The sequence below is a fragment of the Equus quagga genome, chromosome 4 (assembly GCF_021613505.1).
Source record: "Equus quagga isolate Etosha38 chromosome 4, UCLA_HA_Equagga_1.0, whole genome shotgun sequence".
Lineage (NCBI taxonomy): Eukaryota > Metazoa > Chordata > Mammalia > Perissodactyla > Equidae > Equus > Equus quagga.
Window position 1 is genome coordinate 72,312,827 of NC_060270.1, and position 26,678 is coordinate 72,339,504.

Genomic DNA, 26,678 nt, shown 5'->3' on the forward strand with positions numbered 1-26,678 from the left:
TATTTGTGTGTGTGTGTATAGTATTCTCTGAAATGCTTCATGGGCTGAGGGGTGTGTGTGCATGTGCGCTATTCTCTGAGGTGCTTCACAGGCCGTGGTCGCCTCCCACAATTCTTTTGCCTCCCAGTGCCCAGCACAGCCCTGCTGCTGGAGTCAAGGTGGCAAGTATAGGCTGGGTGGTAGTGTCCTGAGGCCCCGGAGGTCCTGTGGAGGCCCTGTCGCATGACCACATGGCCTGAAGTTGAGAGAGTGACCAATCCTGGCTGGGACCCGCCTCCCTGGGTGTTCTATTTACAGACCTGGGGGAGGGGGGTTGGGGGGATCAAATTGCAGCTAGGTGGGGGCTGGGGCCTGCGGCCTGCACACAGACCTGCCCAGCCTGCCCCCCGCCAAGCTGCAGACAAAACGGCATTGAGGCTCGGGTGTGCAGGAACTGGCACAAACCACGGGTCCCAGGCCCCTCTGGGCTTCTGCCCAACTCATCGGGCCCCTCCCACTTCCCAGCAGGACCATGACATGGGCTGTGTTTGTGGCTTGGAGCCACGGCTGGCCCACAGGCCTGCCTGCCAGCTCCTGCCAGCTCCTGCCAGCTCTCAGGCACGTCACTAATGGTGGGCAGTCATGACATGGACAGCCCTGCAGCCTCTCCTGCATGGACAGCAGACAACTCTTCAGACTCAAGTGGCAGGGGCAGGTGCCACCACAAAGGGGTCACCACGGGGTCAGATGTAGATGGGGGCGGGGGGCTGGCCATGGCACCCAGCAGCTGGAGGGAGGAGGGGTGGCCTGCAGGCTGGCTGGGGTGCCCTCCACCTCTCCCTGCAGAGACTGCCCGAGCTGACATTTCCAGCCCCTGCTCGCCTTGGGGACTGAGAGAGGAATCTGCTCCAGTTGTTGTCCTCGAGTGGCCCACAGTTATCTTCAAACTATTCTTACATTTTATCTGGGCAGTAAAATTGAATTTGGGGGCACACATTCCTATTGCTGCTACATTATTTATAGGATAAAGAAATTTAAAACGTTGTAATTTGTGGACCATAATGTTATATACAGAATATGTCATATATAGGCAAACATAAATGTAAAGGGATGAGGCTAAAATTTAAATACAAATAGGGGCCGGCCCTGATGGCCTAGTGGTTAAAGTTCGGGGCACTCCGCTTTGGCGGCCAGGGTTCAGTTCCCAGGCGTGAAACCACACCACTCGTCTGTCAGTAGCCATGCTGTGGCGGCAGCTCACATAGAACCAGAAGGACTTACTAGAATATACAGCCATGCACTGGGGCTTTGGGGAGGAAAAAAAGAGGAAGATTGGCAACAGATGCTAGCTCAGGATGACTCTCGCCCAGCAATAAATAAATAAATACAAATAGAAGTTCTAAGTTTTCTTCCTGCCCCATGGGACTGACCCTTTATAATCCCTGCGGAGGTCCACAGCCATCCTGGAGCCCAGTGCCCCAAGGGAGTGACAGGCACAAGACCTAACTGAACGAGGTCTCCTGAGGTGAGGACACTGACTTCAGAGGGCAAGCTTGGTGGCTTCCTGGAGGAGGTGACCTGAGCTGAGCCTTGAAGGATGTGAGAAAGAGCCCCGGAAAAGCATTCCAGAACGAGGGGCCTGTGTGAGCAAAGGCCCGGGGGCCAGAAATGGCAGTGTGCAGGGACCCACCAATAGACTGCGTCCCTAGGGCAAACTGGTGTGTGTCTACAGCAGCACCAGGGACTTACCAGCCATAAATGACAACACAAAGTCTTGCGAAGGGTAGAGACGGAAAGAGTACGATCTGAGAGACTGAAACTCTGGGTTCTGTCCTGATGATTTCCCCACTGGGAGGCAGTGGATGAGTCACGTCCTCTCTGGCCTCAATTTCCTCAATGTGAAATGAAAATACATCAGCTGCCCAGCTTCCCTCACTGGGTAGGGGATGTTGAGGGCATTGCTCTGTGGTTGACGACTTCCCTGGGAGTCCTTGCCTGGTGGATCCTCTGCTCATTGCTCTTCCCCGCCCTCCTGTCCTATCAGCTTTGGGGGTGGGTAGAGATCGCTGTGTTTTGTTCCATGGCTGTAACTAGCATTGTGCACCATGCCCGGCACACTGGAGAGGTTCCATGTGTCTTTCTGACTGAAGGCACACATCCCGGGAGCTCACAGCTTCAAAACCTACTCCACGTCTGCTTTAGGGGCAGAAACCCTTCCTGCACGCAGTACATATTCCAAGAGAAGACAGCCAGATCCCCACCCATAACCCAGGGATCACCCTGTGCTGCAAGAGGGGATAAGCTTGGGTCTTGTCCTCCATTTTGATAGAATTGTTTTACAGACTTACATCCTCCCTCATTGTCGGGACATTTGTCACAGCTGTCTGTCTGCCTGCTTGCCTCTTAAAGCCACCCCAGGTCCGGCTAATTTACTGTGCACAAGAAATACAGACAATACACCATTGAGAAAGGAAAAAGACAACCCAGAGAATGGGAGAAAAATATTGCAAATCACATTTCTGATAAGGGACTTGTTTCTAAATATATAAAGAGCTCTTACAACTCAATATTAAGAAGACAACCTACATACAAATGGGCAAAGGATTTGAGTAGTCATTTCTACAAAGACATACAAATTATTGACAGCACACAAAAAGATGCTCAACATCATCAGCCCGCAGGGAAATGCAAATTAAAACCATGAGATACAGCTTCATACCCACTAGGATGGCTGAATCAAAACAGACAGAGATCGCAAGTGTTGGTGAGGATGTAGAGAAATCACAACCCTCATCGCCTGGTGGTGGGAAAGTAAAATGGGGCAGCCACTGTGGAAAAGAGGATGGCAGGTCCTCAAAAGGTTTAACAGAGACTCTCCATATGACCCAGCAATTCCACTCCTAGGTAGACACTCAAGAGAAATGACAACATATGTCCACACACAAATGTGTACCCCAATGTACCTAGTGGCATTATTCATAATACCCCAAAAGTGGAAACAACCTAACGTCTGTCAACTGATGAATGCATAAACTCATGTGGTCGAGCCACACAATGGAACAATATTCAGCCATAAAAAGGAATGAAGTACTGACACCTGCCATAACCTGGAAGAACCCTGAAAACATTATGTTAAAGCAAGCCAGTCGCAAAAGGCCACATATTATATGATTCCATTTATAGGAAATGCCTAGAAAAGGCAAATCTATAGAGACAGAAAATAGATTTGGTTGCCAGGGACTGGGGGGGAGAGGGGGGTTCAGGGAAGATGGGGAGTGACTGCTCAGTGGTACACGGTTTCTTTTTGCAGTGATGAAAATGTTTTAAAATTGAGTGTAATGATGGTTATACAACTCTGTGAATACACTAAAACCCACTGGATTGTATAATTTAAATGGGTGAATTATAGTTCAGTCAAGTTGTTATATACTCTTAGAAAAGCCAGTTATTAACGTTTGCAAACCAAGAGTAAACGGGCTTTGGGCGAGGGCTTCAGGACTCTTCACAAGCTTAATGCATGGACTCTGGGACATCAATGGGGGCGGTTCTGCAACTTTCCAAAGCTATTTTCTAGTTGTTTTCCACATATTTGAGGTTCCCAAGTGCCCTGACCTGTGGATAAGTGAGGCTCATGTTATCAACACTAACTTGTTGCAGGGGAGATGGGCCCGTGGCTGACCAGTCCTCCTGGCTTCTGAGCGGGCCCCGCAACCTTTGCTCACATCCAGCCAGTCCAGGGCCACGCGGGACGGCCTGCAGGGAAGGGTGCTGAGGTCTGAAGCCCACCCCACCGGCTCCCGGGGTGGGTCCGTGACCAAGGCAGCTGTGGTCTGGTGAGAGTGGGCGGTGGGAGGCAGCCTCTGCCGCTCACCCAAAGGGCTGAGGGTTTACGTAAGGACCTGGAGCTGGGAACTGGCAGACAGCTGCAAATCTGCCGGCATCGGGTCCTGTTCATTCCCCGTTCCCACCAAACTCTTCCCCTCCGAATCAGGCAGAGGACCTGGCCCTGAATGCCCACTGGTCACTGGGAGCTTGTCCAGCCAGGCCTGCTCCCTCAGGAAAACATCTGGAGCCTCTGGATTTACTCAGGATCAGTTACCTCAGGGAACTACAAGGTAGGCCAGCAAGAGCACAGGCTTGGAGGCAGCTGGGGGCATATTTCAGCCCCAGAACTTATCAGCTGGGTGGCCTTGGGGAGTTGCTTTACCTCTCTGAGCCTCAGTTTCCTTATCTGCACAACGGAGCCATATTACTTACTTTTAATGAGCGGTAGTAAGGATTATATGAGCTAAGTAAATTGCCACGGTCTGAGCCTGTCAAAATCACTCATTTTTCATTTTGTTTGCCTCCCTCCAGGATTTTTTTAAACCTTTTGCCTGCATAAAGCAGTAGATGTACCTAGATCAATAAACCATGTTCTCTGCTGAATGGAAAAATTTACTCTGAAATTTTCTAAACTGTCCATGTGCTCTGAGAGAATGGCCTGGAGGCATGCACGTGCTTCTCACCAAGACAACTGGAGAAAAGACCTGCTGCTCTTTGGGACTCAGGGAGGGAAGAGGCAGGGGGCGGTGGAACAGAGAAGGAGTATAGTAAGGAGAGCTGGCGGTCAGAGGTCAACCACCAGGGTGGTTTGGGACTGGCCAGTGGGCTCCCGAGCCCTCTAGAGACCGCTAGTCCCAACATCCAGCTCCCTGCCAGGGACAATCCTCGAGCTGTTGGGGTCCGCAGGCCACCCTTCCTCACCAGGATCCCCAGCTCCCGGTCAAACCCACGCCAGCTGCCTCTCTGCCTCCACTCCTCTCCCACTGACAGCATTTCTCTCTTTCCTGCCTGTCTCCTCCCCGGGCTCCAAGATCCTCAAGGGACTGAGTCAAACTCACTTTTGCAACCCCAGCACTGAGCCCAGTGCCGGCACATAGCAGGTCCAACTTGAGCTGCACTGGAGTCATCTGGAGGGCTGGTTAAAATGTATTGCTGGGCTCTGTCTCCAGAATTTCTGATGCTGCTGGTCCCAGGACCACGCTTTGAAACCCACACAGTAGATGCTCAATAAAGTCAGTGTGAGAGGTGAATGAATCGCTGGCGTGTAAGAACCACTCCAGATTGGACCTTCTTCCTGGGTTCTTACAGTCAGGCTCTCAGCCTGCCTCCCGCATAAAGCTCTCCCTGACCCCAGGACCCTGGGTATTGATGCTCTCTCCCTATGCTCCTCTCTTTCTTCAGAGTCAGATGCACATGCCCCATGCCTGTGCAAGCCTTGGCCTCCCAGAGCGGGCTCTTTCTGGTGAGGAGAAGGCAGTCAAGGCCATCGCGGCATTGTTCACTGAGCCAATAAGGCAAACCCCACAGTGACCGCTCCCTCGGCCCCCTCCCCGCCCGCACCTGGGTCACCAGGCCCACTGTGGACTGACAGAGAAGACAGGAGTGGTAGCCAGAGACCACACAGATCCTGGGTGCCCAGAAGCTCCCAACACCCCGACTTGGGAGATCTTACCAGAGGACCACATTCCCTGGACGACAAGAATTCAGACAGCCTGACTCCACATCCGGGATTCTCTTTCACTACCACAAACTGACAGCCAGGCCTAAAAGAACTGCTCACTGGAACGGTTCGTCACCACCCACTGCCAGCACATAGGCAGGACGTGGTCAGTGCTGGTTGGAAGGGAGAAAGGGGAAGGAGGAAGGCCCAGTGGTCAGCACCAAGGCCAGGGGTTTGAAGCAAGGAGGATGCTCCAGCCCCAGAGTCCCCATGCTGCACACCCCCAGGGCACCATTTACATTGCCGTCCCTGTGAACAGTACCTCTGCAGTTGTGCAGTGCACAACCTGTGCACTTTGATGCAACAGTTGGTCCTACCAATCCTCATCTGGAAAACCTCCTCATTCGTTATTTCCTGAATACCTATTATGCACCCAGTACCTAGCCTGGCAGGTGGCTCTTGGGGCTCTTAGAGGAAAGGTCAGCTACACCCTGCAGCAAGGAGCAAAGTGCCTGAATGAGGGCATGCCCAGGCACTGGGGAAGCCAGGGAGAAGTGGCCTATTTCTGCCCAGTGAGCTCAGGGCGCTGGCAAGTGGGGGCAGCCAGCTTCCCATGGGCCGCTTAATCCAGTCAGGATCAGGCAGCAGCAGCTGAATCTGCAGCCTCAGCATCTGAGGTTGGGTGACTTCCTGCTTTCCAGGGACACTTGGAGGTGCAAACCCTGGGACCAGATGGGTCTTGTGGGCTGTGGCTGCCCCTCACCCCCTCCTCCTGCCATGGTGTAGCTTTGCAGCATCAAGGATCAGACCCCCCTACTCCTGGGCAGGGGAGGTGTGGAGGCAGGGAAGGGACAGAGGCAGCCAAGACACACAGAGGCAGCTCCAGGGGCTTCTGCCAAGGAGCTCGGCCTGCCTCACGTGGCCTGATTCCTGGGCTTCCTGGGGATGCATGCTTCCCCAGCTTTGCCTAGCTGACGGGCCACCTTTTTCCAAGAAGTCTCTGAGGGGCCCTCCCCTGACCTTCAGCAACCTTGTCCTCTGGACTCCCGAGGACATGGAAAGTCAGCTTCCACTCTCCAACTGCTCTGTGTGGGGAGGGTCAGGCAATTACTTCCCAAACTCCCGCCATGCAGACCTCTGACTTTTTCAAGAGTCACCAAGAACTCAAAAGGCTGCTCCAGGTAGCCCTAGGAGACCTCCTGGCTTCCTCCCAGGCCCTTAAGGACAGAGGGGACCTCGCACTCTGGGACTCACTCTGCACTTCTGTCACGTTACCGTTGACTACACACAGTGGTTCGTGTGTCTCTCACCCCCCCAGACTAGGGGCCACTTCTTACCCATTTCTGTGACTCTAACACCTGGCCTGGGGTCTGGCACCAAGTAGGTGTTCATTTCATGTCTGTGGCTTGAATGACTTCACTGCTGGATTCTGTGCCTGCGGGCAGAGTATGCTTGTGAATCCTGGCTGCTCCCCCCAGAACAGCTGGGGCCCTCCCGTACCCGGTGCTGATTAAGTGACACCCAGAATTTCTCGTCCCTACTGAAGCCTGAACATAGCGTTAGACCTGGTCAGGCATTTCTCTCTTTGAGAAACTTAATAGCGCAGAAGACTAATGCACAGATGTGTTTAAACGCTGCAGATAAACAGCCTGGTCTACAGGCTCATCTCTGGCCACCTCACCCAGACCTCGTGCTTTTTCCTGCCCAGGTCACAGATCTAATCTTTCTGCCTGAAAAGTCCCTTCCCTCCAAAAGACAAAATTCAAGATCCAGCAGAAAGGCCACCTCCTCTGTGAAGCCCTCACCCTACCTCCTCTTAGAGGCAGGATTAATCCCCGCTTCTCCGGTCCACTGGGCTCTCTGCAGCACAGGTAACCGGGTGGAACCAGCACACAATGGTAGGTCCTTTCCCTTGGAGGTCCAAGGGAGGCTGGTGGTGGGGTCCCTAGCCCCCCATAATCTCCATCACCCTTCCCCATGTGCTAATGTTAATATCAATACCAATACCTTTCGATATGAACAATTCACGTTTTCCAGTTAGGCAAAATGAATAACAGCTTCTGTAAAACATTCTCCATTTTACGGATCTGAAGTCAACTGAGTAAAAAGCTGGCTACTTGCCAGGCAAACAGAAGCAGCTTTCGGGGAAGTTGCCTAATTCCCCCTTCCCTCCCCCGACTGCCCTTACAGCTGCTTCATGTGGCAATCCCGGGCATCCCCGGGACCGTGAGTTTCACCCTTTCAGCTGAGACGTCTCGTCCCAGCAGCCAGCAAGGTTCTGGCACTTGGCATGTCTGCCATAATCAGGAGTCAAATGAAGGCAAGGTACTGTGAGGCGAGGCCAGACTCACCCTGTGGAGAGAGCCTGACCGCGGACTTGTACATGCGGGTTCGACGTGTGGAAGGCTGTCGCTATGTCATTTTGCAGATGAGAAAACCGAGGCCCAGTTAGGACTTCCTTCAGGCCCCAAAGTTGGCTCTTGCCCTAGTCCCGTCCAGTCCCTGCATTCAGCCTTGTCCAGGGAGGTGAGGCCGGGTGGCTCGTTGCTGCCGGCATGAGTAATGCCAGTCCCCTGGTCTACACTGGGCTCTGAGGTGGTCCACTCCTTCCTCTCCGCTTTCCCTCTGCCCTGCTGAGCAGCCAACTCATACTTTCCAGCCTCTCATTCTCGGGCATGTTTCTGCAAATCTGGGGCTGCCCACGAGCCTAGATTCCAAACCACAGTGGCACAGGTCCTAGGCCCTCCCTCCCTCCCCGTCAGGCTGAGGGGTCCCCGGGGCAAGAAGGAGGCTCCACCCAAGTCCAGGTCCCCCTCCCCGACCCCGCAGTGACCTGAGGGGAGACAGGATAGAGGCTGCCAGTCTCAAACCAGGGTTAAAAGCCGTGTTAGAGCCACACACATCTTAATTGCTGCATTTCTGTTTTCTCTGTGGGCATTTTCCCTTTCTGATGGCCTCTTACAAACATTTTACTGTTACATTTCTTGTAATACTGCCTGGAATCGTTATTTAGACATCATAAAAAAAAATCATTATATTTTTAAAAGGAAGGCTGAGAAGTTCCTACAATAGAGAATACAAAGAGCGGGGCACACACACAAACACATACGCGAGCCGATCCACACACAAACACACACACGTGCAAGTTCGGTCTGACAGAAGAGAGAGGTTTATCACCACACCACTTTGCAAAATAGAAGTGAATGAATAATTTATAGGGCTTTTTACAAACATCTAGATTTTCGAATCATTCTGGAAAAATCCAGTTTGATTACTTACAGCAGCAGTGCTGTGATAAACCAACCCAGAAATGGTTACCAATAAGTAAAATTTACTATTCCCAACAGGCCAGCCTTCCACAGAAAGGCATCATAAACACTAATATCTCTTTTTTTTTTTAACAGCAGAACCCACAAAGCCGTGGCTCACACCAACTGAAGGTACCCTGTGTGATAAATCCTTGAACCCTCTACTCTGAAAAGATTCCTGACCTAATGTGCAGATGGCCATATTTCCCATTTTATTTTGGGAAGAACTTTGTTACCCTGTGCTCTTTGCTGCCAGTTGCAAACAGCGGCACCTGAATCGAGGCCAGGCAGCTCTGGTTGCCTGACTCCCTGAGATGCCAGGCCCACCTGAGCAGGCCAGGGGGTGGCAGAGTTGGGACAAGGACCCGCACGCTACCCATGCCATCGTGGATCTGTGCCCTCACCAGACTTACCAACAACAGGCTGGTGGGACATCTGGCTGGTGTGAGGGTCTGAAAGTCGAGTCCCTTGACAACCCCAGTGGGATCCGGGCCACCCCTTGTTGCTGGGGTCTCCCTCTGACCTGTGGACAGCCTGACTTGGGGTTTGAAGTCAGGACTCAGGCTGATCTTCCAAGGGCGAGGGACCTGCCAAGGGTTTGGAGAGCTGGGCTGCCACCCCCTCCGCCCACACTCCAGCTTCTGGCTGCAGGGACGGGACCGGGAGTGGTGACTGATGCTCGGTTACAGAGTGCACTGTGAGAGCACGGCGCTGGCCTGATACTTCCTGTTTGGGGAGGAAACCTCACTGGGGATCATTAGTGGCTCAGACTCAAGTCTCTTTGCTACAGGAACTGAGGCAGGACAGCCAGCAGAACTCAGGATGCATAAAATGAATAAGTGTCATCCAATGTAGGGCAGATTGCCTCACCATGGGGGTGTGTGTGTGTGTGTGTGTGTGTGAGAGAGAGAGAGAGAGAGAGAGAGGGAGGGAGGTGCGTTTACTCTTTGGGATACAAAGCCAAACATAATAGCTGCAGAAAGTGGCAATTTATCAATTGCTGTGGGGGTAATTTATTGCAATCACTGTGGCTGTCACTGGCTTAGTGATAATTCTCTCAGCATTTTGTGCCAACAAAGGCTTTCTGGCCATCTTTACCTGCTAGTCAGTGCCCACGGTGGGGAGAAAGACAGACAGAAGGACCCACAGACAGATGACAGCAGTGTCACAAGGGCAAAGCATGGACGGGTATGTGCCTGCTTGTATTGATGGCATTTCCAGTTCACCCCGAGGCCACACCAACAGCCCAAAGGGAGGCCGGAGGTCTGGAGGCTTCTGTATCATTGAGGTAAATTACGCTAAGCCCAGTCTCAGGACAAGTACCTTCAACTGTTTTCGACTTGTTTGAAAACTGGTGATCTCGGAAAATGGCGGCTCTGAGTAGCCCTGGGCATTTGACAACCAGAATACACACCACAGCTCCGGGCAGCTTTACTCTCTTATTTCTAGCAACAGAAAAGGGCCCACGTGGTTCTCCGCCTGCTGCGGCCCTGTCTTGTCTCTCATGGGGAGGGAGTGTTCTTGAATCTCCCGGAGTCCAGCGCAGGCCTGCACGTCCACACTGACCTTCCCTACTCAGTCCATCTTCTGCCACCCCTCCTTCCAGCCCCTGCTGTCCCCATGTCCCCGTGTCCCCGTGTCCGCCAATGCCGTTACCTCCGCCTCAAGTCTTGACATCCTCCTGGCCATCTAAACCCCCCTTCCCGGAGGACGCACCTGAGGCTTTGGGCCCCTCCCAGCCCTCAGAGCCCCACAACCACCTCTCCCGGCTCCGAATTCAGAGGCAGCTGCGTTCGTCAGGGGACCTAGTTAAACAGCCCTGGGTGAGGATTCAGGGCAGCCATGGGTGGCAGTGTGACCTCGGGCAGGTTACTCTCTCTTCTGACGATTAAGCAAAACAGTGAACGTGATACCCCCAAACCCACGTCTCGGAACTGCTCTGGTTGCACGTTTCCTGGGCTCTGCTGTGGCCACTCCCTGCATGCAGCCTGGACTCTTCTCCCTCTGCTGCCTGGGGGTGTTCTGCATCATCACCCGGCTGGACCATCAGCTCCCTGAGGGGGGACCTGCGTGCCCTCCACTGCTGCGCATGCACACACCCCGCACAGCGCACTCTGCTCACTGCGAGGCCAGCGGGGCTCAGGCAGTGCCCTCAAACGTTAGTTAATACCAAATGACGGGGTGGGGGGCTAGGCAGCAGGTTTCTGGGCAGCCCCAGGCCCAGAGCCCCTGATTCAGTAGATGGGGGCGGGGGGCGCAGTCCTACCTGTTCTTGTCAAAGCTCCAGGGTGGCCTCCGATCCCCTTGCAGAAGCTGCAGTCATGAAACCACACTTCCTCGTGAACACAAACCCTGCAGGTGTGAGTGGACAGGTGTCTAGTGGTTCCCAGAGACGTCCAGGCCAGCTGCGATTCCCGGTCGCCTGGGGTCCTCATGGAGCCCTGAGCTCCCCTCAATCTTGGGAACCCCGTCTCCCCTCGCCACACACAGCCACGCCAGGTCAGAACGTTCAAGAATTGCAGCAAAGGTTAGGAGAGGACAAAAAGCAGCCACGTCAGCACTCACCACAGCCGAGTGCTGTCAGATCCTGACTTCCGGCCCTGCAGTCCAGGAACACCCAGGGTGGAGGCGGGGAGAGCTTCCCTGATGGGCCAGCGCCGTCTTGTCTCCCTCCCTTCCAGTTCCGGGGCCACCTTACTTCTGGCCAGTCTGGAGCCATCTCCATGGACCAGCCACAAAAGGCCTGGTCTCCCCCGTCACCACTGCTCAGCCATTCACCCAGCCATGTGGCTGATCCACTGGACAGTGGTGACGGACCTTCTGCCCCACTGTGTCCAATGCACTACTGACCCACGTACAGGCCCCGCCGGTCATCCAGAAAGCCTCAGCACAGGCCCCTCAGATGCCAAAAGGCCCACTAGGGTGACTCCGCTGGCCTGGCGTCTGCTCATCCTGTCTCTGCAGACTCCACCTGGCGGGCCCCCCTCACAGCCACCTGGACCTCCCTGACACCCTCCAGCTGTGTGTCCAGAGTGATTCACCCCTAGAAAGACCCTCACCCCGATGGCAGGGCATGCTGTCACCCGCCCAGGCCCACCAGTGAAATCACAAGCCTCCCCTCCCCACAGCCTGAGGGCCACATCACAGGCGTCGGCTGCTAGAGGAACAGGAAGGACATTCCATCACAGACCCCGGCACGCGGGCTCCGGGAACCTGACGTCTACACGTGGACCTCGACAGCCCCTTCTGCCATGCAAAACCACGTAGGCCCATTCGTGGGTCCCCAAATTCCTTTACATTTACTTGTGATGGATTTTATCATCTTGGGACTATAGTTTTGACAGTTTAATCTCCTAATCTGATAGCTCCAGAAGGTTTGAAAATGTGCTGTTTGCTTAGAGCCCAGCTGGCTCTCATGAGCGGAAGAGGGAGATAGGAATAAATGACTGCCTGATTGCAGGACAATTAGTGCTCACCTGGTGCACGTTCTGCCAGGTGACGATGGTGATTTATGAGGACAGACTGATTGGGAAGAGCCGAGCATCAGGCAATTCTCCAGTGACAGTGTTCTTATGTGGCTGAAGCAACTGAACCCTGGTCCCCCCAGAACAGCTTTATGGAGAGCCATCCACACCAGAAGGAGGAGGGAGCCATTCTGCCCGGGGGGAGGGGACCCTGCAGGAGTTTATGATTCACCAGCAACTGTGGATCCCATCCTGACAACAGGCACAGTGGTCAATACCCCCAGCTCAGGGGGAAGGTCTCCAGCTTTGAATCCTGGCTTCCATTAGCTGTGGGACCTGGGCCTCAATGATGCTGTTTCGTGCTCAATGATGATGTTCGTTTGTATTCAGAAATAAGTGAAGGAAATAGTAGGGAGGTTCTCCAAAAAATTAAAAATACAACTACCATAGGATCCAGCAATCCCCCTTCTGCGGATCTATCCGAAGGAAATGAATACGGTAACTCGAAAAGATTTCTGCACCCCACGTTCACTGCAGCATTATCCACAGTAGCCAAGACGCAGAAACGACCCGAGTGTCCATTGATGGATGAATGGATAAAGAAGATGTGCTACACACACACACATACACACACACACATATTCACAAAATGGAATACTATTCAGCCATAAAAAAGAAGAAAACCCTGCCATTCATGACAACATGGATGGACCTTGAGGGCATTATGCTAAGTGACATAAGTCAGACAAAGACACATATAGTATGATCTCACTGATATGTGGAATCTAAAACAAAAAAATCCCAAAAACTGAATTCACAGATACAGAGAACCGATTGGTGGCTGCCAGAGGCCAGCGGGTTGGGGTGGGCGTGAAATGAGTGCAGGTGGACCAAAGGCACAGACTTTCATTTATAAAAACAAGCCCTGGAGATGTAATGTACAGCATGGTGACTAAAGTTAATGATATTGTATCATAGATTTGAAGGTTGATAAGAGAGTAGATCTTAAAAGTTCTCATCACAAGAAAAAAATTTGTAACTATGTGGTGATGGATTTTAACTAGATCTATTGTGGTGATCATTTTGTAATATATACATATATTGAACCATACATAATCATCATATATTCAATCATACATATATTGAATCATGTACACCTGAAACTAATATACTGTTACGTGTCAATTATATCTCAGTAAAAAAAAGAAAAAAAGGAAGAAGCAGAAGGTGTGAGTTTCTGTAGGGTGATAAATGACTCAATCTGCCAGAACTGGGACTCAGCTAGGTCTTGAAAGCCTGGCACAAAGTTAATGCTTGGGAAATGTTTGTTGAATGAATAAACGATGAGGCATAATTTGGACAAGCATATATAGTTAGTGGTTAGGAGCCTAAAGTTCGGGGTTGAACGAATAGAATAGATTGGAATATCGTGTGATCTCTGGAAAGATACATGGTTGGGAGAATAAAATTATCTATCTCATAAGAGAGTGGGAAGGTTGAAATGGGCTCACATGTAGAACACACTTGGCCCAGGGGCTGGCACGTGGGAAGCGGAATGTTCAGTGACACGAGGACTGTCATCTCAGGTGTGATGGGTGTGGTCCCCACATCAGGCCAAGGATGTGAAGGGCTGACATGCAGAGGTTGGGAACCGTAGGTGGTCAGGTGGGCCCAGCTGCAGGGGGCCCACAGGAGGAAGTGGGATTTCTGTGCCGAACATTTGAGAACCACCTGACCCCACCCCACCCCTTCCCCTCTGCAAGTTCTGTGACCCTCCCAGCCTCCTGGATTGGGCCTGGGTTGGTGAGGGTAGGATAGGAGTGGGAAAAGAAGCACACACCCCTCCAACCCCCAGAGGGAGGAAAGGAGCCAGCTTGGCGTTGGGTTTTAATAACTGCTTCAACTGGCAAACTTCCCTGTTTTAAGTCTACAGGTCTGTTCCCAGCCCAGATGCTAGAAAGCAATTTCATGGAGTGCTTAACTTACTCAGCTTGGGCCGCCCACCCTAGGGAGACAGGGCCACTGTGCATGGCGGGGAGGGCAGGAAGGGGTGGATCCAGCCTCAGCTGGGGGGCCTGGGAGCCCGGACATCACTACATAGCCTGCTTCCCTCCCCCACCCCAACATTCCTGAACATCACCCCAGCCTGCTGGGGTTTTGGTTTGCAGGCTGGACAGGGAATGAAGCAGGAGGCCCAGACTTCTCCCAGGCTAGGAGGCATCAGCCAGGACTCTGAGAAGGGAGCCCAGAGGCCTGGGCCCAAGGCCAGCTCTGTCACTGAGAAGGGGACCCTGGAGGCTACTCTCTGGGCCTTAGTTACCTTCCCTTATGAACTAAGGGGTTGGGACTAGAAGAGCAATGAGCCTGGAAGGTCCCCAGCCGACTGACACTCAAATCTTGGGGGAGGCGGAGGGATCTGACATTACCGCACTCCTACAACTCAGTGAAGCCCCCAGGCAGGCATCATTGTCCCTGTTTCATAGGAACAGCAAGTGCAAAGCCCTTAACAAGGTTTTACAGGTGAAGAAACAGGTTCAGAGAGCTGAGGTCTCGGCCAAGGTCACATGGTAAAGAGCTGCCATTCAGACTTGGGGCCCTCTGACTCCATAGCCAGGTGCTCTCCCCTGCAGTTAGTCAGTCAGTCAGTCAGTCAGTCAGCTTCAGCTGCCCCTCCCCCAGCCCCCACCCAGCTCAGGTGTGCAGCTTTGGACTTTGGTCCTTAACTTTCACTTTTTAACTGCCTGAAGCCCTGCCCAATGCTCTGGTCTCCGATAAGTCCAAGGAGGGAAGAGCCATGGAGCAATGACAGGACACACGAACGGGAGAGAAACCTACCTGTCTGGCATCTCTAGGCTGTAGAGGGCGCACCTGGGGTCCCAGTGTGACCAGGCCAGGTCCTGGAGAGCTCAGGCTTGGGTCTAGCTGTCCAAACCTCTAGTGAACAGGTGACCCAGCCTGAGCTCCCTGCTCGCTCTGAGGCCAGTGTCACCCCATGCCAACTTCAGGCCTTCCTCCCAGGTCGCCTGGCTGAGGCCACCTGTCCACCACTCAAGGTCTCCTTCAGGAAACCTTCTCTACCCCAGAGACGCCCTCGGCCCCACGAAGTCTGTTCATCCATTAGACACTGATTAAGCACCTGCTCCATGCCGGCCCTTCTGCAGGCCCCTGGAGATGCAGATGGGAGTAGAGATGAGGAAGACACAGTCTCAGCCCTCCTCGGGCTGCTGGCTGGGTGCAGGGGGATTCACTTTTTGGTGAGACCCTTTGGTTTTATGGTCATTCTGGCCCCAGCACTGCATTCTCTGGGCTGCCAGAATCCTCTGAGAACACTGCCTATCTCCCCCACCAACAGGCTCCTCTGGGCTCTCAAGTCAGAGAAACCTGTGTACAAATCCTACTTCTGCAACTTGGTACCTATGCATCCGTGCAAAGTACCCACACTCTCTGAGACCCAGTTTCCCCAACTCTAAGAAGGTAATAAGGGTGCCTCCCTGTCCTGAGGATTAACTGGGATACTGTGTGCAAAGCAAGTGCCTGGCACAGATAAACGCACAGTAAATGTCTGCTATTAATTATATCATCACTGCTCTCTGACGGACAGAAATACTTCCCTGGGGGTATTTCCAGAACCCCCACTCCTGAAGCCTGTCTCAGAAGCGGCCCTGGCCATTGGGAGGCCTTTCATGCCCTCTGCCAGGGCTCCAGCAAGACCTGCCTGCATTTTCCCCGCTGATCTGGCCTCCTGGCCCCCAAGCGACATAGCTCAGACGCCTTCATCCACCCAGAGTCACCAAAGTTCCAGCCACACCTCTTTGGGCAGCTTGCCCCCAAATTTCGGGGAAATAGGTAGGAGTATGTCTGCCAGGCAAGCGCTCCTCGGGCAGAGGCGGGCACCGGTCAGCCCAGCCTCTTCCCGACCGGGGTCGGGAGCCCCCGCCCCCGCCGCCCGCCCTGCTGGGGCTGCGAAAGGGCTGGGAGGCCGCGCCCACTGCTCCCGGGCCTGCGCCGAGCCGGGCGGCCCAGAGTCGCGGGCACGTGGGACCTGTGGACTCGGCGGGTCCGCTGGGAGCGGCGCGCAAGGCTACATCCGGGGTGGGCGCGCCGGCTCCCTCCTGCCCCACCGCCCGCGCGGAGCGCACCCGGCCTGCCCACCCTGGCCGACGCCCGCCACCTGAGTCCCTGGGGAGGAAGGCGCGCGGTGGAGGGCACCCAGGACCCGGGTTCTCCGCCGCCCGGCGCACGTGGCTCAGTCCCAGCGGCCCGAGCCGCCTGCGGACGTGCGGCGGCGCCCGGCCTCCGCGCGGCGAAGGCGCAAGGTGCAACGGGGCAGCCGCCAGGGCTGGGCTCCCGGGGCAGGGCGCAGAGCACAGTCCCGCGGCGACCCGGGGGAGGGGTCACTCACCTCTCCAGCCTGCCACTCGCAGGAGCGGCAGCGGCTGAAGGTCCGCGGCTGAAGGCGACTCAGCCCCGAGGCTCCTCCTCTCCCTGCGCCCCGCCCGCCCGCGGGGCCGGACCTGCGGGGGACGTGGCTGCCAGCCAGCCCGCCGCTGCTTATCCGGCTGGGCCACCTCCCCTGGGGCCGCAAGGTCCTCGATTCCTGCCTGGCCCTGCAGCCCCAGGGGAGGCCCCAGGTCCGAGGGTGGGAGCCAGCCCTGCGGCTTCCTGACGGGCGCCCCTCCTTCCCCCCACGGTTGGAGTGTGCAGAACTCTGGAGCACGTGCAGGCCAGGATGACTTCTGGGTGCCCCCCGCTCTTAACGTGAGGGACAACTCTAATCCACGTCCACCTTATGAGCAAGGTTAAGTGGAAGGCCAGAGTTGTGCGGATGGTAAGAGACCAGCGTACCAGGTTGGATCCGGCTTCCTTCTTTAGTGCAATGGAAGCAGGCAGCAGAGGCCCCTCCTCAACAAGGCTGCGTCCAGGCCTTTGTGGTCCCGGTACATCTCTGTCCCCTGTCCACCCTGGGCGCAAACTTTGACCCTTCCCAGTAGTCCTCAGGTTTCAAGGCCTGGGTGCTGGTGAAGGGCCCTGTGGCTTCCAGGACCTGCTGGGGATGCTGGAGCTTGCCTCCCTGGGCTCCAGACTGCCCCACTACCCCTGAGGAAGGTGTTCCCGGCACTGCCCGATGCCCTCCCTCCTCATGCGATGGCATCCCAGCGCAGCAGTGAGGTGGGTATAAGGCAAGAGTGCCTTTTGGGTCCCTTTCTGGGGGGCAGGTGTGCCTGTCTGAGGCCCTTTCTCAGCTGGACAGCACTGCCCAGCCTGCTGCATCAGGATCTGCTGACAGCTACACCCTAACCTTTACAGGTGACGACGTGGGGGCTCTGACCATAAGTAGGGCACCAATGTCGCTCATCTTCTGGGGTTACCTGACCCTGGGACTCTTTTCTAGAGTATTCCACCAGCCCTGATAAGGAGCTCAGGAAGCTAACCTGTGCTGGGGAGATAAGCCCTAGGGAGGGGTTATCTGAACCCTAAGGCAGAGGCAGGGGGTTGGGCCTCAGGAATGGCCCCGCAACTGGACCCCAAGTAGCACAGAGAGGGTGAAGAGGCAGATTTCTGACCTCCCTCTGGTGGGAATGCTGCTGTGAGGCGCCCCCACCTCCCCACTCCCACCCTGCCGAGACCTGCCTGTGAGCACCTTGTGCTTTCCCACCTTCAGAGATCTCCTCCTGCCTAAAACATCTTTCCTCCCCAGCTCTCCGTTCTGCCAGGCCCCAAGGCCCAGATCCTCTCCTGACCCACCCTGCCCTAGGACAACACCCTCTCTGAGCTCCCGTGGCAGTTCTCATAGATCCTCCATCCATTCAGCACTGGAGTGGGGATTCCCACCATGCCATGCAATGTTCCAAGTGTGAGGACACAGGTGTCCAAGGCCTGCTCCCTGCCCTTGAAGGGTGAGTTGCCTCTGCAGTGGGTTGCAAACCCGCACGGTGCCCTGCAGAGAGGAGGAGCTCTTTAAATATCTGCTCCGGCCGATGGGGATCTCTGGGCATCCTTCCTACAACCCTAGTGGGACACACAAGGAGATGGAGCTTGAGAAATGGAAGTGCTGGGAAGTCTGCCAGCATTCTTGGAAGGACCCTTGCATCATCTACCATCCTTCCAAAGAGCCCTGGTGGGCTTCCAGGTGGGGCTCCCCAAGAGTTGGAGAGAGAGAGATCTGAAGGCTGGATTGGCAGAGATCTACCGAGGAATGTCCTCAGGGGACCATGAACTGCAAAAGAACATGGAGCCACCTGAAAGGCAGGGGAGGGAGGGAGGTGAACGCCCTCTGAGGTCCTAGCACCTTGGAGGACGGAGCACCAGCCAGGCCATTGGCCTTTGGTGCTTGGCCGTGTGTCTCCTGGACCGAGAATGCCCAGAGCCTAATCTTGCTCCACCTGACAGGCCATCTGGGAGGGGTGAGAGCTCTATAAATGTTTCCTCAATACGTTTGGGGCCAAACTCCAGGAAGCAGATGAGCCTCTGCAGATACAGGAGGGAGGATGATGCACTGATGTTGGTTGAGCACCTCCTCTGTGCCAGACTCGTGTCTGTGGCCAGGCCAAGGGCAGAGCAATCCGAGCTGTCCTTTCCAGACAATCGTCAGATCGCGTTACTCCTCCACCAAAACCCTCACCTGGCTCCCAGTCTCTCAGAGTCAAAGCAGAGTCCTTGCAATGGCCGGCAAGGCCCAGTGCCCTCTGCCTGCTCTCCGATCTTGGCTCCAGCTCCCCTCTCTCTGCTCACACTCAGTCCTGCCGTACTGGCCGTCTCCCTTTTCCTCAAATGGATTAGGCGGGGTCCTCAGGCAGGCCACGCATGGCCCTTGCTGTTCCCTCGCCCTGGACCCCAGGCGTCCCCATGGCCCTCCGCCTTCAGATCCTTGCTGAAATAATCATCTCCATGAGACCCACCCCATCCTTCCCATCCCTCAGCTATGTACCCAGCCCTTTCTTTCTTTCTTTCTTTCTTTTTAAACATAGCCTTTATTTCCTCTAATACACTATAAAACACACTTTTTCTGTTTGTCATTTATTAACTGTCTGCTCCCGCAGAAAGGTCGGCTTTCCCAGGACAGGGAGTTTCCCTCACTTCTGTGTTCTCAGTGCCCACAGCAGTGCCTGGCACATAGTCAGGGCTAATGGAGGCGCCCCCATTCTCAGCCTTCTTCACCTCCTCGGCATCTCTGGGCAGCTTCCCCGTGGCTCCCACCCGCTCTGGTCTCCTCCCTTGCTGGTCCCGGAGCTGGCTGGTACTGGTGCAGTGGAGGTGCTCAGTCCACGCCCCGAGGGACATCTGGAGTTGTTGTGGATTCTCTTTAAGGAGCCCCTGGGTGTCAGTCTCCTGAGATTGCCCTTTTCCCTGAAGACAAGGCTACCCCTCTGGCTAAGAGGACAAGAGTATCCAGGGAGGGACTCTAGAGTTACCTCTTACGCGGACCCGAGAGGAGAGGGACGCAGTTCATGCTCCCCTTCTTGGATTGATCCCGCATTTATGGACTGGGACAGAGCACATCCATTTCACAAAATAAGTACTCTAATTGACTATTAAAACGAGGTGGCCACGAGAAGCCGTGTACCCAATGTACTCCAACAGCCCTGGCTGGGAGCCAGGCCCCCTGGATCTACTCCCGCCACCGTGGCTAGGGCTGCAGCCGGGGGGAGCGTGGTGGGCGCTCCTCCCTGGTGGGCGCACTCCTCTCCACGCGCCCAGGCAGTGAGATTCCTCCAGGGCTCTGGGTGTAGAAAGCTGCTCCTTCATGTGAGGAAGTGGGGCTGCAACTCGGGGTGGGGATTCTGAGGGTGATGTGGGGAAATGGAGGGATCGTCTCTGTCTCCGTGATGACCCAGTGGTAAAGCCGTGTCAGAACCACCCAGAGCTGAGGCAGTGGCAGACAACGGGAATGGTCTGGGAGGGAGAAGCACTGAATGGGGAGGCAAGCTGGCAAAAGGGTGCGGCCTGGGAAGGGAAGCTCACAGACTGTCTTCACAGGCAGCTTATTTTGAGCCAATATGGTACAGCATTCTAAGGTGTGGCTTCCAGGGTGCTGGGAGCCTCCGCCTGGCCCTCGGGGTTTAGTACTCTACTTTGACCGAAGGCTTGCCCTCCTTCAAGTCCTCTGTTGAAACTTGAGCTCTCCCGAGAGGAAAAGCTGTCTCGGATCAGTGGGATGAGAAGCCGTGTCCACAGGAGGTTTAACTGTGGCCCGCACACCAGTGTAGAGAAGGCTCTCAGGGCAGGTGCCAAAAGGACAGGGAGGATCAAGAACTGGGGGTGCGGTGGGCGGGAGCAACCATTTTTCTAAGGGAGCTGCCTGGCACACAGTAGGCACTTCATAAACCTTTGTGTAAGATCAAGTGTCTTGGCTTGTGACTACGCCGTCGGTGTCCAACGGGAGTGTGGGAAGCTGGCCCAGCACCTCCAGGGAGCATTCTGCCAGCCCGGGAGCTGTTCTGGCCTGTCTCTGTAGCAGTGCATGGCTTTCCCTTGTGGGGACTGCGAAGGCACGCAACTAGAGGAGTCTGGACTTTAGCCCCTTGCTCCGAGTGTGCGCACGTGACGTTCTGCGGCGAGGGGGGTTAGAATTGCAGCATCCCTGGCCCACCGCAGACCTCCTGAACCAGAACCACATTTTTACAAGACCCGCCAGAGAGCGTGTGCACATTAGAGTTGGAGAAATGCTGGTCCACAGGACAAGCAAGGACCCCACCAACTCCCTGAACACTGAGACCAAGGAGGCGCTCAGAACCCTCTTCTGGGTCTTCTGGGCCGCACTTGCCCTCCCTGGTAGCACTGTCACAGGGCACCCTTTGCTTCCTCCGAGTTCCTCCAATAGCCTGACTTGACCTGCTGCTGAATTTTTCTAAATCTGGAGGAAATGACTCTTCCTTCACTACACTCAGGGCCCGAGAAAGAAACAGACGCCGAGCACGCTCCCTCCTGTCCAATAACTGATCTTATTTCTCTATTCACCATGGTGACTAGGACCCTCAGACCCACATTCATGACTATATTCCTTATGAAATATATTTGAGTTCTACTCTACCTTCCCCTAGTCCATGATTTTCTGGGTCCGGTTTACTATTCGTCTTGTTATTAAGCTTCCCAGTGTAAGCTGTCTTAAGGTCCTTTGGGAAAAAGCCAATTGTGTGAGCAAAACTGATGGGAAATATCTGTGTGCTGCAGGGGCCAACCCTCTCTCCCCTTGGCGGCCGTCACCCTTTCATGGTAAGAGCAGGGTCCTGGCATGTCCCCTGCTGGATTCTTGAGAAGAGGATGGAGGGGTTGGGAGAAGGGCATGTCCTAGGACTTCTGCCAGGAGTTACTGAGACAAGAAAACCCAGCCAGCCGGGGTCCCCGGGGGAGACGGTGACAGCACACTCACACTCTGCCCTCCCTGTGGCCCCCCACCCAGCAGCGCCCATCTCACCTGATGGTGGGTGGGAGGTGCTGTTCTTCATGTCAAGCAGCTCTCCAGAGCCCGGACTGGGGGCTCTGCTCCCCAAGGACCCCAGCTGCTTTCTCTCCATGTCCTGCTGCTCCTCTGGCCGCTGGGCCTGCAGCCTGTGGGCTGGAGCTCACTCAGCCCAGTGTGGGAGGTGGAGGGAGTGTGGGCGGAGGCTGCTCAAGGGCAGGAGGGTCATAGCCAAGCCCAGCACAGATGGGGTCACTGGCCTCGGGGTCACTCACAAACACTGTGGTCAGCCGCCAAGATAAGCCCTCCCTCCAGGCCTGCCCAGTTCTCTGCTTCCTGGGTCTTGGCTCCCAAGGGGAGGTGAGGACAGGGAGGTGACATTTGCTGAAGTCCCACCTGGAGGCCAGCCCTGTGCTAGGTTTAGAGCACGCCCTTTAAGCAGATGAGGACGGCGCCTTGCTCAGCCTCGTGCACTGAGGAAGTGGCGGAGCTGGGCTTTGAAACCAGGTTTGCCTGACTCTCAGATCTTTCCCCTGCCTCTGCCTCCAGGTGGAGGGCTCCTGGGCCAGTGGCCAGCACCCCTTCGGTGGCCCCCTTAGTGCCAAGGACTGGGGCCAGCTCAATGCGAGAGCAGAGCAGGGGCAGCCCGTGTCCTGTGGCTGGAGGGGAGATGCACCAGGGGGCTTTCTCGCATGCTCCTCACCGTGCACCCCAGCCCCGCCCGTCGTCCCCGGTGCCTCAGAGTTTGTCCACCTGAGATCTGCACAGCCTGGGAGCAGGTCCGTGGAATGTCAGCCAGGTCTTCAAGAGTCTGGTTCCACCTGGCGTGCTGCCTGTTTTCCTCGATGTGCACACAAATCAGCCATCGTCCTCAGAGCCATCTTCAGACGTCCACTGGTCACTGGCAGCATGCGAGAAGCCTGGTCCCTGAAGGGAAAAGATAATGGCCCAAGACCTGCTCTATGTGCCTAAGGGCCACAGGCCACAGTCAGCCAGGTATGGGGGCCTTCAGGGAGGAGGGGGGCCCAGCTGGTCTCTGGAGGCATCTGTAGGGTCGAGAAACACACAGACCTGGGTTCAGAGATGTCTCCCCCATGACTTGGTCTCCTCAGTTGCAAGATGAATGTACCCCTTCTCAGGTGGTTCTGCGAATGAGGTGAGGAATTGACAGGAAAGCGCCTAGCAGGTGGTAGCTGTCCATCAAACGGCAGTCAGCCAGCCTGAGAGGAAAAGCGATGGTGCTCAGGGAGAGGTAGGCAGACACTGAAAAAGTCAGTGCCACAAGAAATGCGCCTCACAGCAGGCCCCCCTCTCCGGCTTGGGAAAGTCTTCTTCATTCTGTGTCCTCATCTAAACTCTCCTCCTCTGAGAAGCCCTCAGGGAACACTCTTCTCTGACCTCCCCTTGCCCCGGTGGCAGGAACCCCAAGTGGGCAATGAATGCCAGCCGCCCCTCTGCCTCCTCCTCCCATCCCACTGTTTGGCTGGCACTGCGGGCACCCTAGTCTGAGAGTCAGGAGACCTGGCTGTGCCTGGCCTCTGGCTGACCGTGGAATCTCTCCTTGCTGGGCCTCGGCTCCTGCCCGCTCAAGGTGTCTGAGATCATCATGTTTGAGACCCACCCCACTGTTTCAGAGTCCCTGGAAGAGGCCCTCCCTGTGCGTGGTTGGGGGGTCCTGAAAGACGCTGCTGCAGGTGGGGCTAGGGAGGGACGGGCAGATGAAGAGAGGCCTGGTCTGCCTTCGGGTGAGAAGCGAGGCTTTATCCTGCTGGTGGTGGGGCCCAGGAAGGGTTTAAGAGGCATGCATGCGGTTCGTGTATGCTGTAGTAACAGCTGACATTTTTGGGGGCCTGCAGTGTCCCAGGCGCTGTGCTAAGCGTTTTAACTCTGTTAACTCATTTAATCTTTATAGTACCTTTTCCCCAATTTCAAATAAGGAAACTGAGGTATGAGGAGGTTAAGTCACCTGTTCAATGTGACACAGTTCAGAAAGTAGTAGAGCCAGGAATGCAACCCCCTAGGTCTGTTTGGGTGTCCACCCCCAGCACTACATTCCGTGTTGCCTGGATTCTGCTCATTTCTGAAAAGCATCGCTCTCTGGCCACCGTGGGGGATGGATCAAAAAAGAAAGATGAGAGGCTGTTACATTGAAAGGGAACTCTCCATCTGTAAAGATATCTCTAGAAACTCTTAATCAATGGGGAAGGCAAGGACTTACATCTGCATTTGTTTACTGTGCTTGTCTGGTAACCTCCTGTAACTGACTTCCCTCCCCCTCCCAACGTTGGCATTTCCTTCAGGATTAAGCATCTTTCTTTAGGCTAGGAACTGATTGCTGCGCTCACCTGTGACCATCCAGCTCAAGACAATAGACTTGCCTCCTGCTAGGCCCACTGAGATAGCAGACCCATTACCTACTGTGTCCATCAAGCGCTGTGCCTACAGGGCAATCTTGTGACTATTGTGGAAGGGACATTTCAATCATATGTGAAACACCCTGTTTGGGCGTATATAACCACTCTGTGCACCCCACTTCTTCGGTGCCCCTTTCCATGGTTCCTCATAAAGCTTTGTTTAATTTTCTCTTGCTATTCTGTCTCATGTGAATTTAATTCGTTCTCCAGCCAGACGAACCCACATTTAGGTAGAGGAAAAGTCTTTCCCCCTACACATCCTGAAGTTCTAGGATACCTCATCATCCGAGGGCGGGAGGAGGCATAAGACCCCTCTGCCCCCTTTCTGCTCCAGGCCCATCTGGCTACTCTGACTCTGGAAGCTGCTCTGTGAGCCTGGAGCCTCTCGGGCATGTTGTCCACCCCTGCTGGGTCCACAGGCACGCTAGCTCCCCCGGCTGCTCTCCTGCAGCCACTGTGACCTTGGCTGAGACCCTTCCCCTTCTTGGGCCTCCGTTTCCCCAGATGTAAAATGAGGAGGGTTTCAAATGCTCCGAGGAGACTGAAGTTCCTGCAGAAGCCTTTGTGGGGGAGGGCCTAGACCGAGGGTGGGACTGCAGGCCTTGCCCATCTCTATCTGTGGGTGGGATCAGCTTGAACGCCCCTGAGTTAGACCTCCACATCAAAGATTCGAATCTGCTTAAATTCGGGCTACTGAGGAGTTGGGGAGGAGTGGAGTCGCCAAGACCCCGCTTCCCCCACTGGCAGTTGCAGCCAAAGGCTGTGGGTAGGAGCCCATGAGGGGGGTTCAGCAGAGGCAGCAGGTTGGGGGGGGGGTGTGTTTTCTGGGGGGGGGCCACAGGGGCTCTGGGTGCCCTCTTGACACAAAGCTCGGGGCCACATCTCTGCTGGCGCCCTTTCCTGGAGTGCAAAGATGCCTGAAAGAAATAATTAGCCACAAGACACACGAATACAGTGCGTATGCAAATTTATGCAAATAGAATGCAAATATAGCCAGCCTGAGGCTGGGTGCCCTGGGATGCCCTCGCTCCCCACTTTGGACTTCTGGCTTTGCCTTAGGCCTCTTGGGGGGGGGGGACTTCACCGGGAGAGGCCCACCAACTTCCCTTTGCACAGTCCCTCAGCGGGCTCAAGCAGGAGATAAGCAGCTATGGTGTGCTTACCATAGGTAGGTCCCACTGGGAAGGAAGGCACTGGGGCACAGAGGGGACACTGGAGAGGAAGATTCCAGACAGAGACCATCTGATTCGGCACAATGTCCTTATTCCATAGGAAAGGACAGTGAGGCTCGGAGAGGTGTCACACAGCTGAAACCGGCAAACAGCCATTGATGATTAAGTATCTAGGTACTCAAGTTTTTCCTTTTTGCCATTACTGATTATAGCTTTTAGCTGTCTAACCCAGCCATTGTTAACTGTGCTGCTTAGGCAATATGTTATCTGACTCCCACCAGGCTCCTATAGGTAACATCTCCCTGGAGCCTGGGTCACCATGATAATGGGTGTGTGAGCTGTTTTTCAGGACTTAGAACTCCTTGTCCACTTCAGGCCAGTTGAGACCACCAACCCGTCAACTAGAACCATGCAGATGTCTGATAGGTGACCTTTCGATGTCAAGAGGCTAAAAATTCCACCCTCTGATCATGCTAACACCGCCATTTTGTGAGCATGGGTCCTATGAAGAGGCATGGAGTCTGACTATGCTTGCGCAGATCATCAGTTACCTCATCTCTCCTCACCTCCACTCGCCTACCTCCCCATTTCAGACCGCCTTGCCCTCTATCCCATAAATATCCCTGAGTCCCTATTTTTGAGGAAGTGAATTTGAGGCTCATGCTCTCTCTTCCTCACATGGCTGCCTTGTGAGTAAACTCTCTCTGCTGCAATCTCGTCGTCTCGGTGTTTGGCTTTCTGGGTGGCAGGCGAAAACGAACCTGGTTCGGTAACACAGCTAGCGGTGAGAGGACTGGAATTCAGTCCAAGGCTGCCTGATTGAATTTCCCACCCTCCACCTTGACCCCTGTCTCTAGTGCTCTGCTACCCGATAACTAATGCTGTGTTGTGTGTCTGCATGTGGGCATGGGGTCACAGAGAGCCTCCAGGCCCTCGCAGCAGGACCCAGGCCACCTTATGTGGTGGCCCTGGGCTGCCTCTCCACTCCCAGACCTGGCACCTAGCGTTTGGTAGTGCTCAGTGAGTGTTTTCATGAATGCATGAAAGCACATCTTTAAGGTGGGTCCTTAAAATCTATTTCAGCTACTGGGGGTCTTTGGTGTCCTTTTCTTAAGTCAGCCTTGTCAGGGCCAGACCACTCACTGTGAGTGGCTAGAGGTGGGGCTTTCTTGCCACAGAGAATGGGTGTTCTCTTAGCCAGTCATCAGGAAAGAAGCTAAACCTCGGATGGGAAATTAGGGAGGCTTAGAGTCAGGCAAGGAGGTCCCCTCTGGCCCTGGGGAGCGTTGGTCTGAATGCTCAGGTACAGAGGGGCAGGAGTTCCTGTTGGGGAGGGTTGAGCTACAGTTTCCTTCCTTCCCTCCCCACCTGACCCTGTTCCACCCTCCAGTTCCAGAGATTCATGTGGGCACAGGCACGACTGAAGAGGAGTTGTAAGGTCAGGCTGAGGTCTGTG

The 26,678-nt window shown here is 54.9% G+C and overlaps 1 protein-coding gene across 10 annotated transcripts in view; it reads right to left on the reverse strand.

The window, feature by feature from the left end:
• The window catches only part of STEAP3 (STEAP3 metalloreductase), a 49,521-nt gene extending 27,769 nt beyond the window's left edge, over positions 1 to 21,752 (reverse strand). The window contains exons 1-4 of one of the 10 annotated variants that reach the window (XM_046659678.1): positions 16,639 to 16,669; positions 11,039 to 11,124; positions 6,802 to 6,899; positions 5,477 to 5,637 (exon numbers count right to left, since the gene is read on the reverse strand). In XM_046659678.1, coding sequence (XP_046515634.1) covers positions 5,477 to 5,489 — 13 coding nt within the window. In that variant the 5' untranslated portion in view covers positions 5,490 to 5,637; positions 6,802 to 6,899; positions 11,039 to 11,124; positions 16,639 to 16,669. Of the gene's footprint in view, positions 1 to 2,327; positions 2,348 to 5,476; positions 5,638 to 6,801; positions 6,900 to 7,815; positions 7,877 to 9,185; positions 9,350 to 11,038; positions 11,229 to 16,638; positions 16,703 to 21,651 lie in introns of those variants that run through there. The other 9 variants (XM_046659675.1, XM_046659674.1, XM_046659681.1 and 6 more) reach the window with 9 other exon arrangements.
• Positions 21,753 to 26,678: the final 4,926 nt, after the last annotated feature.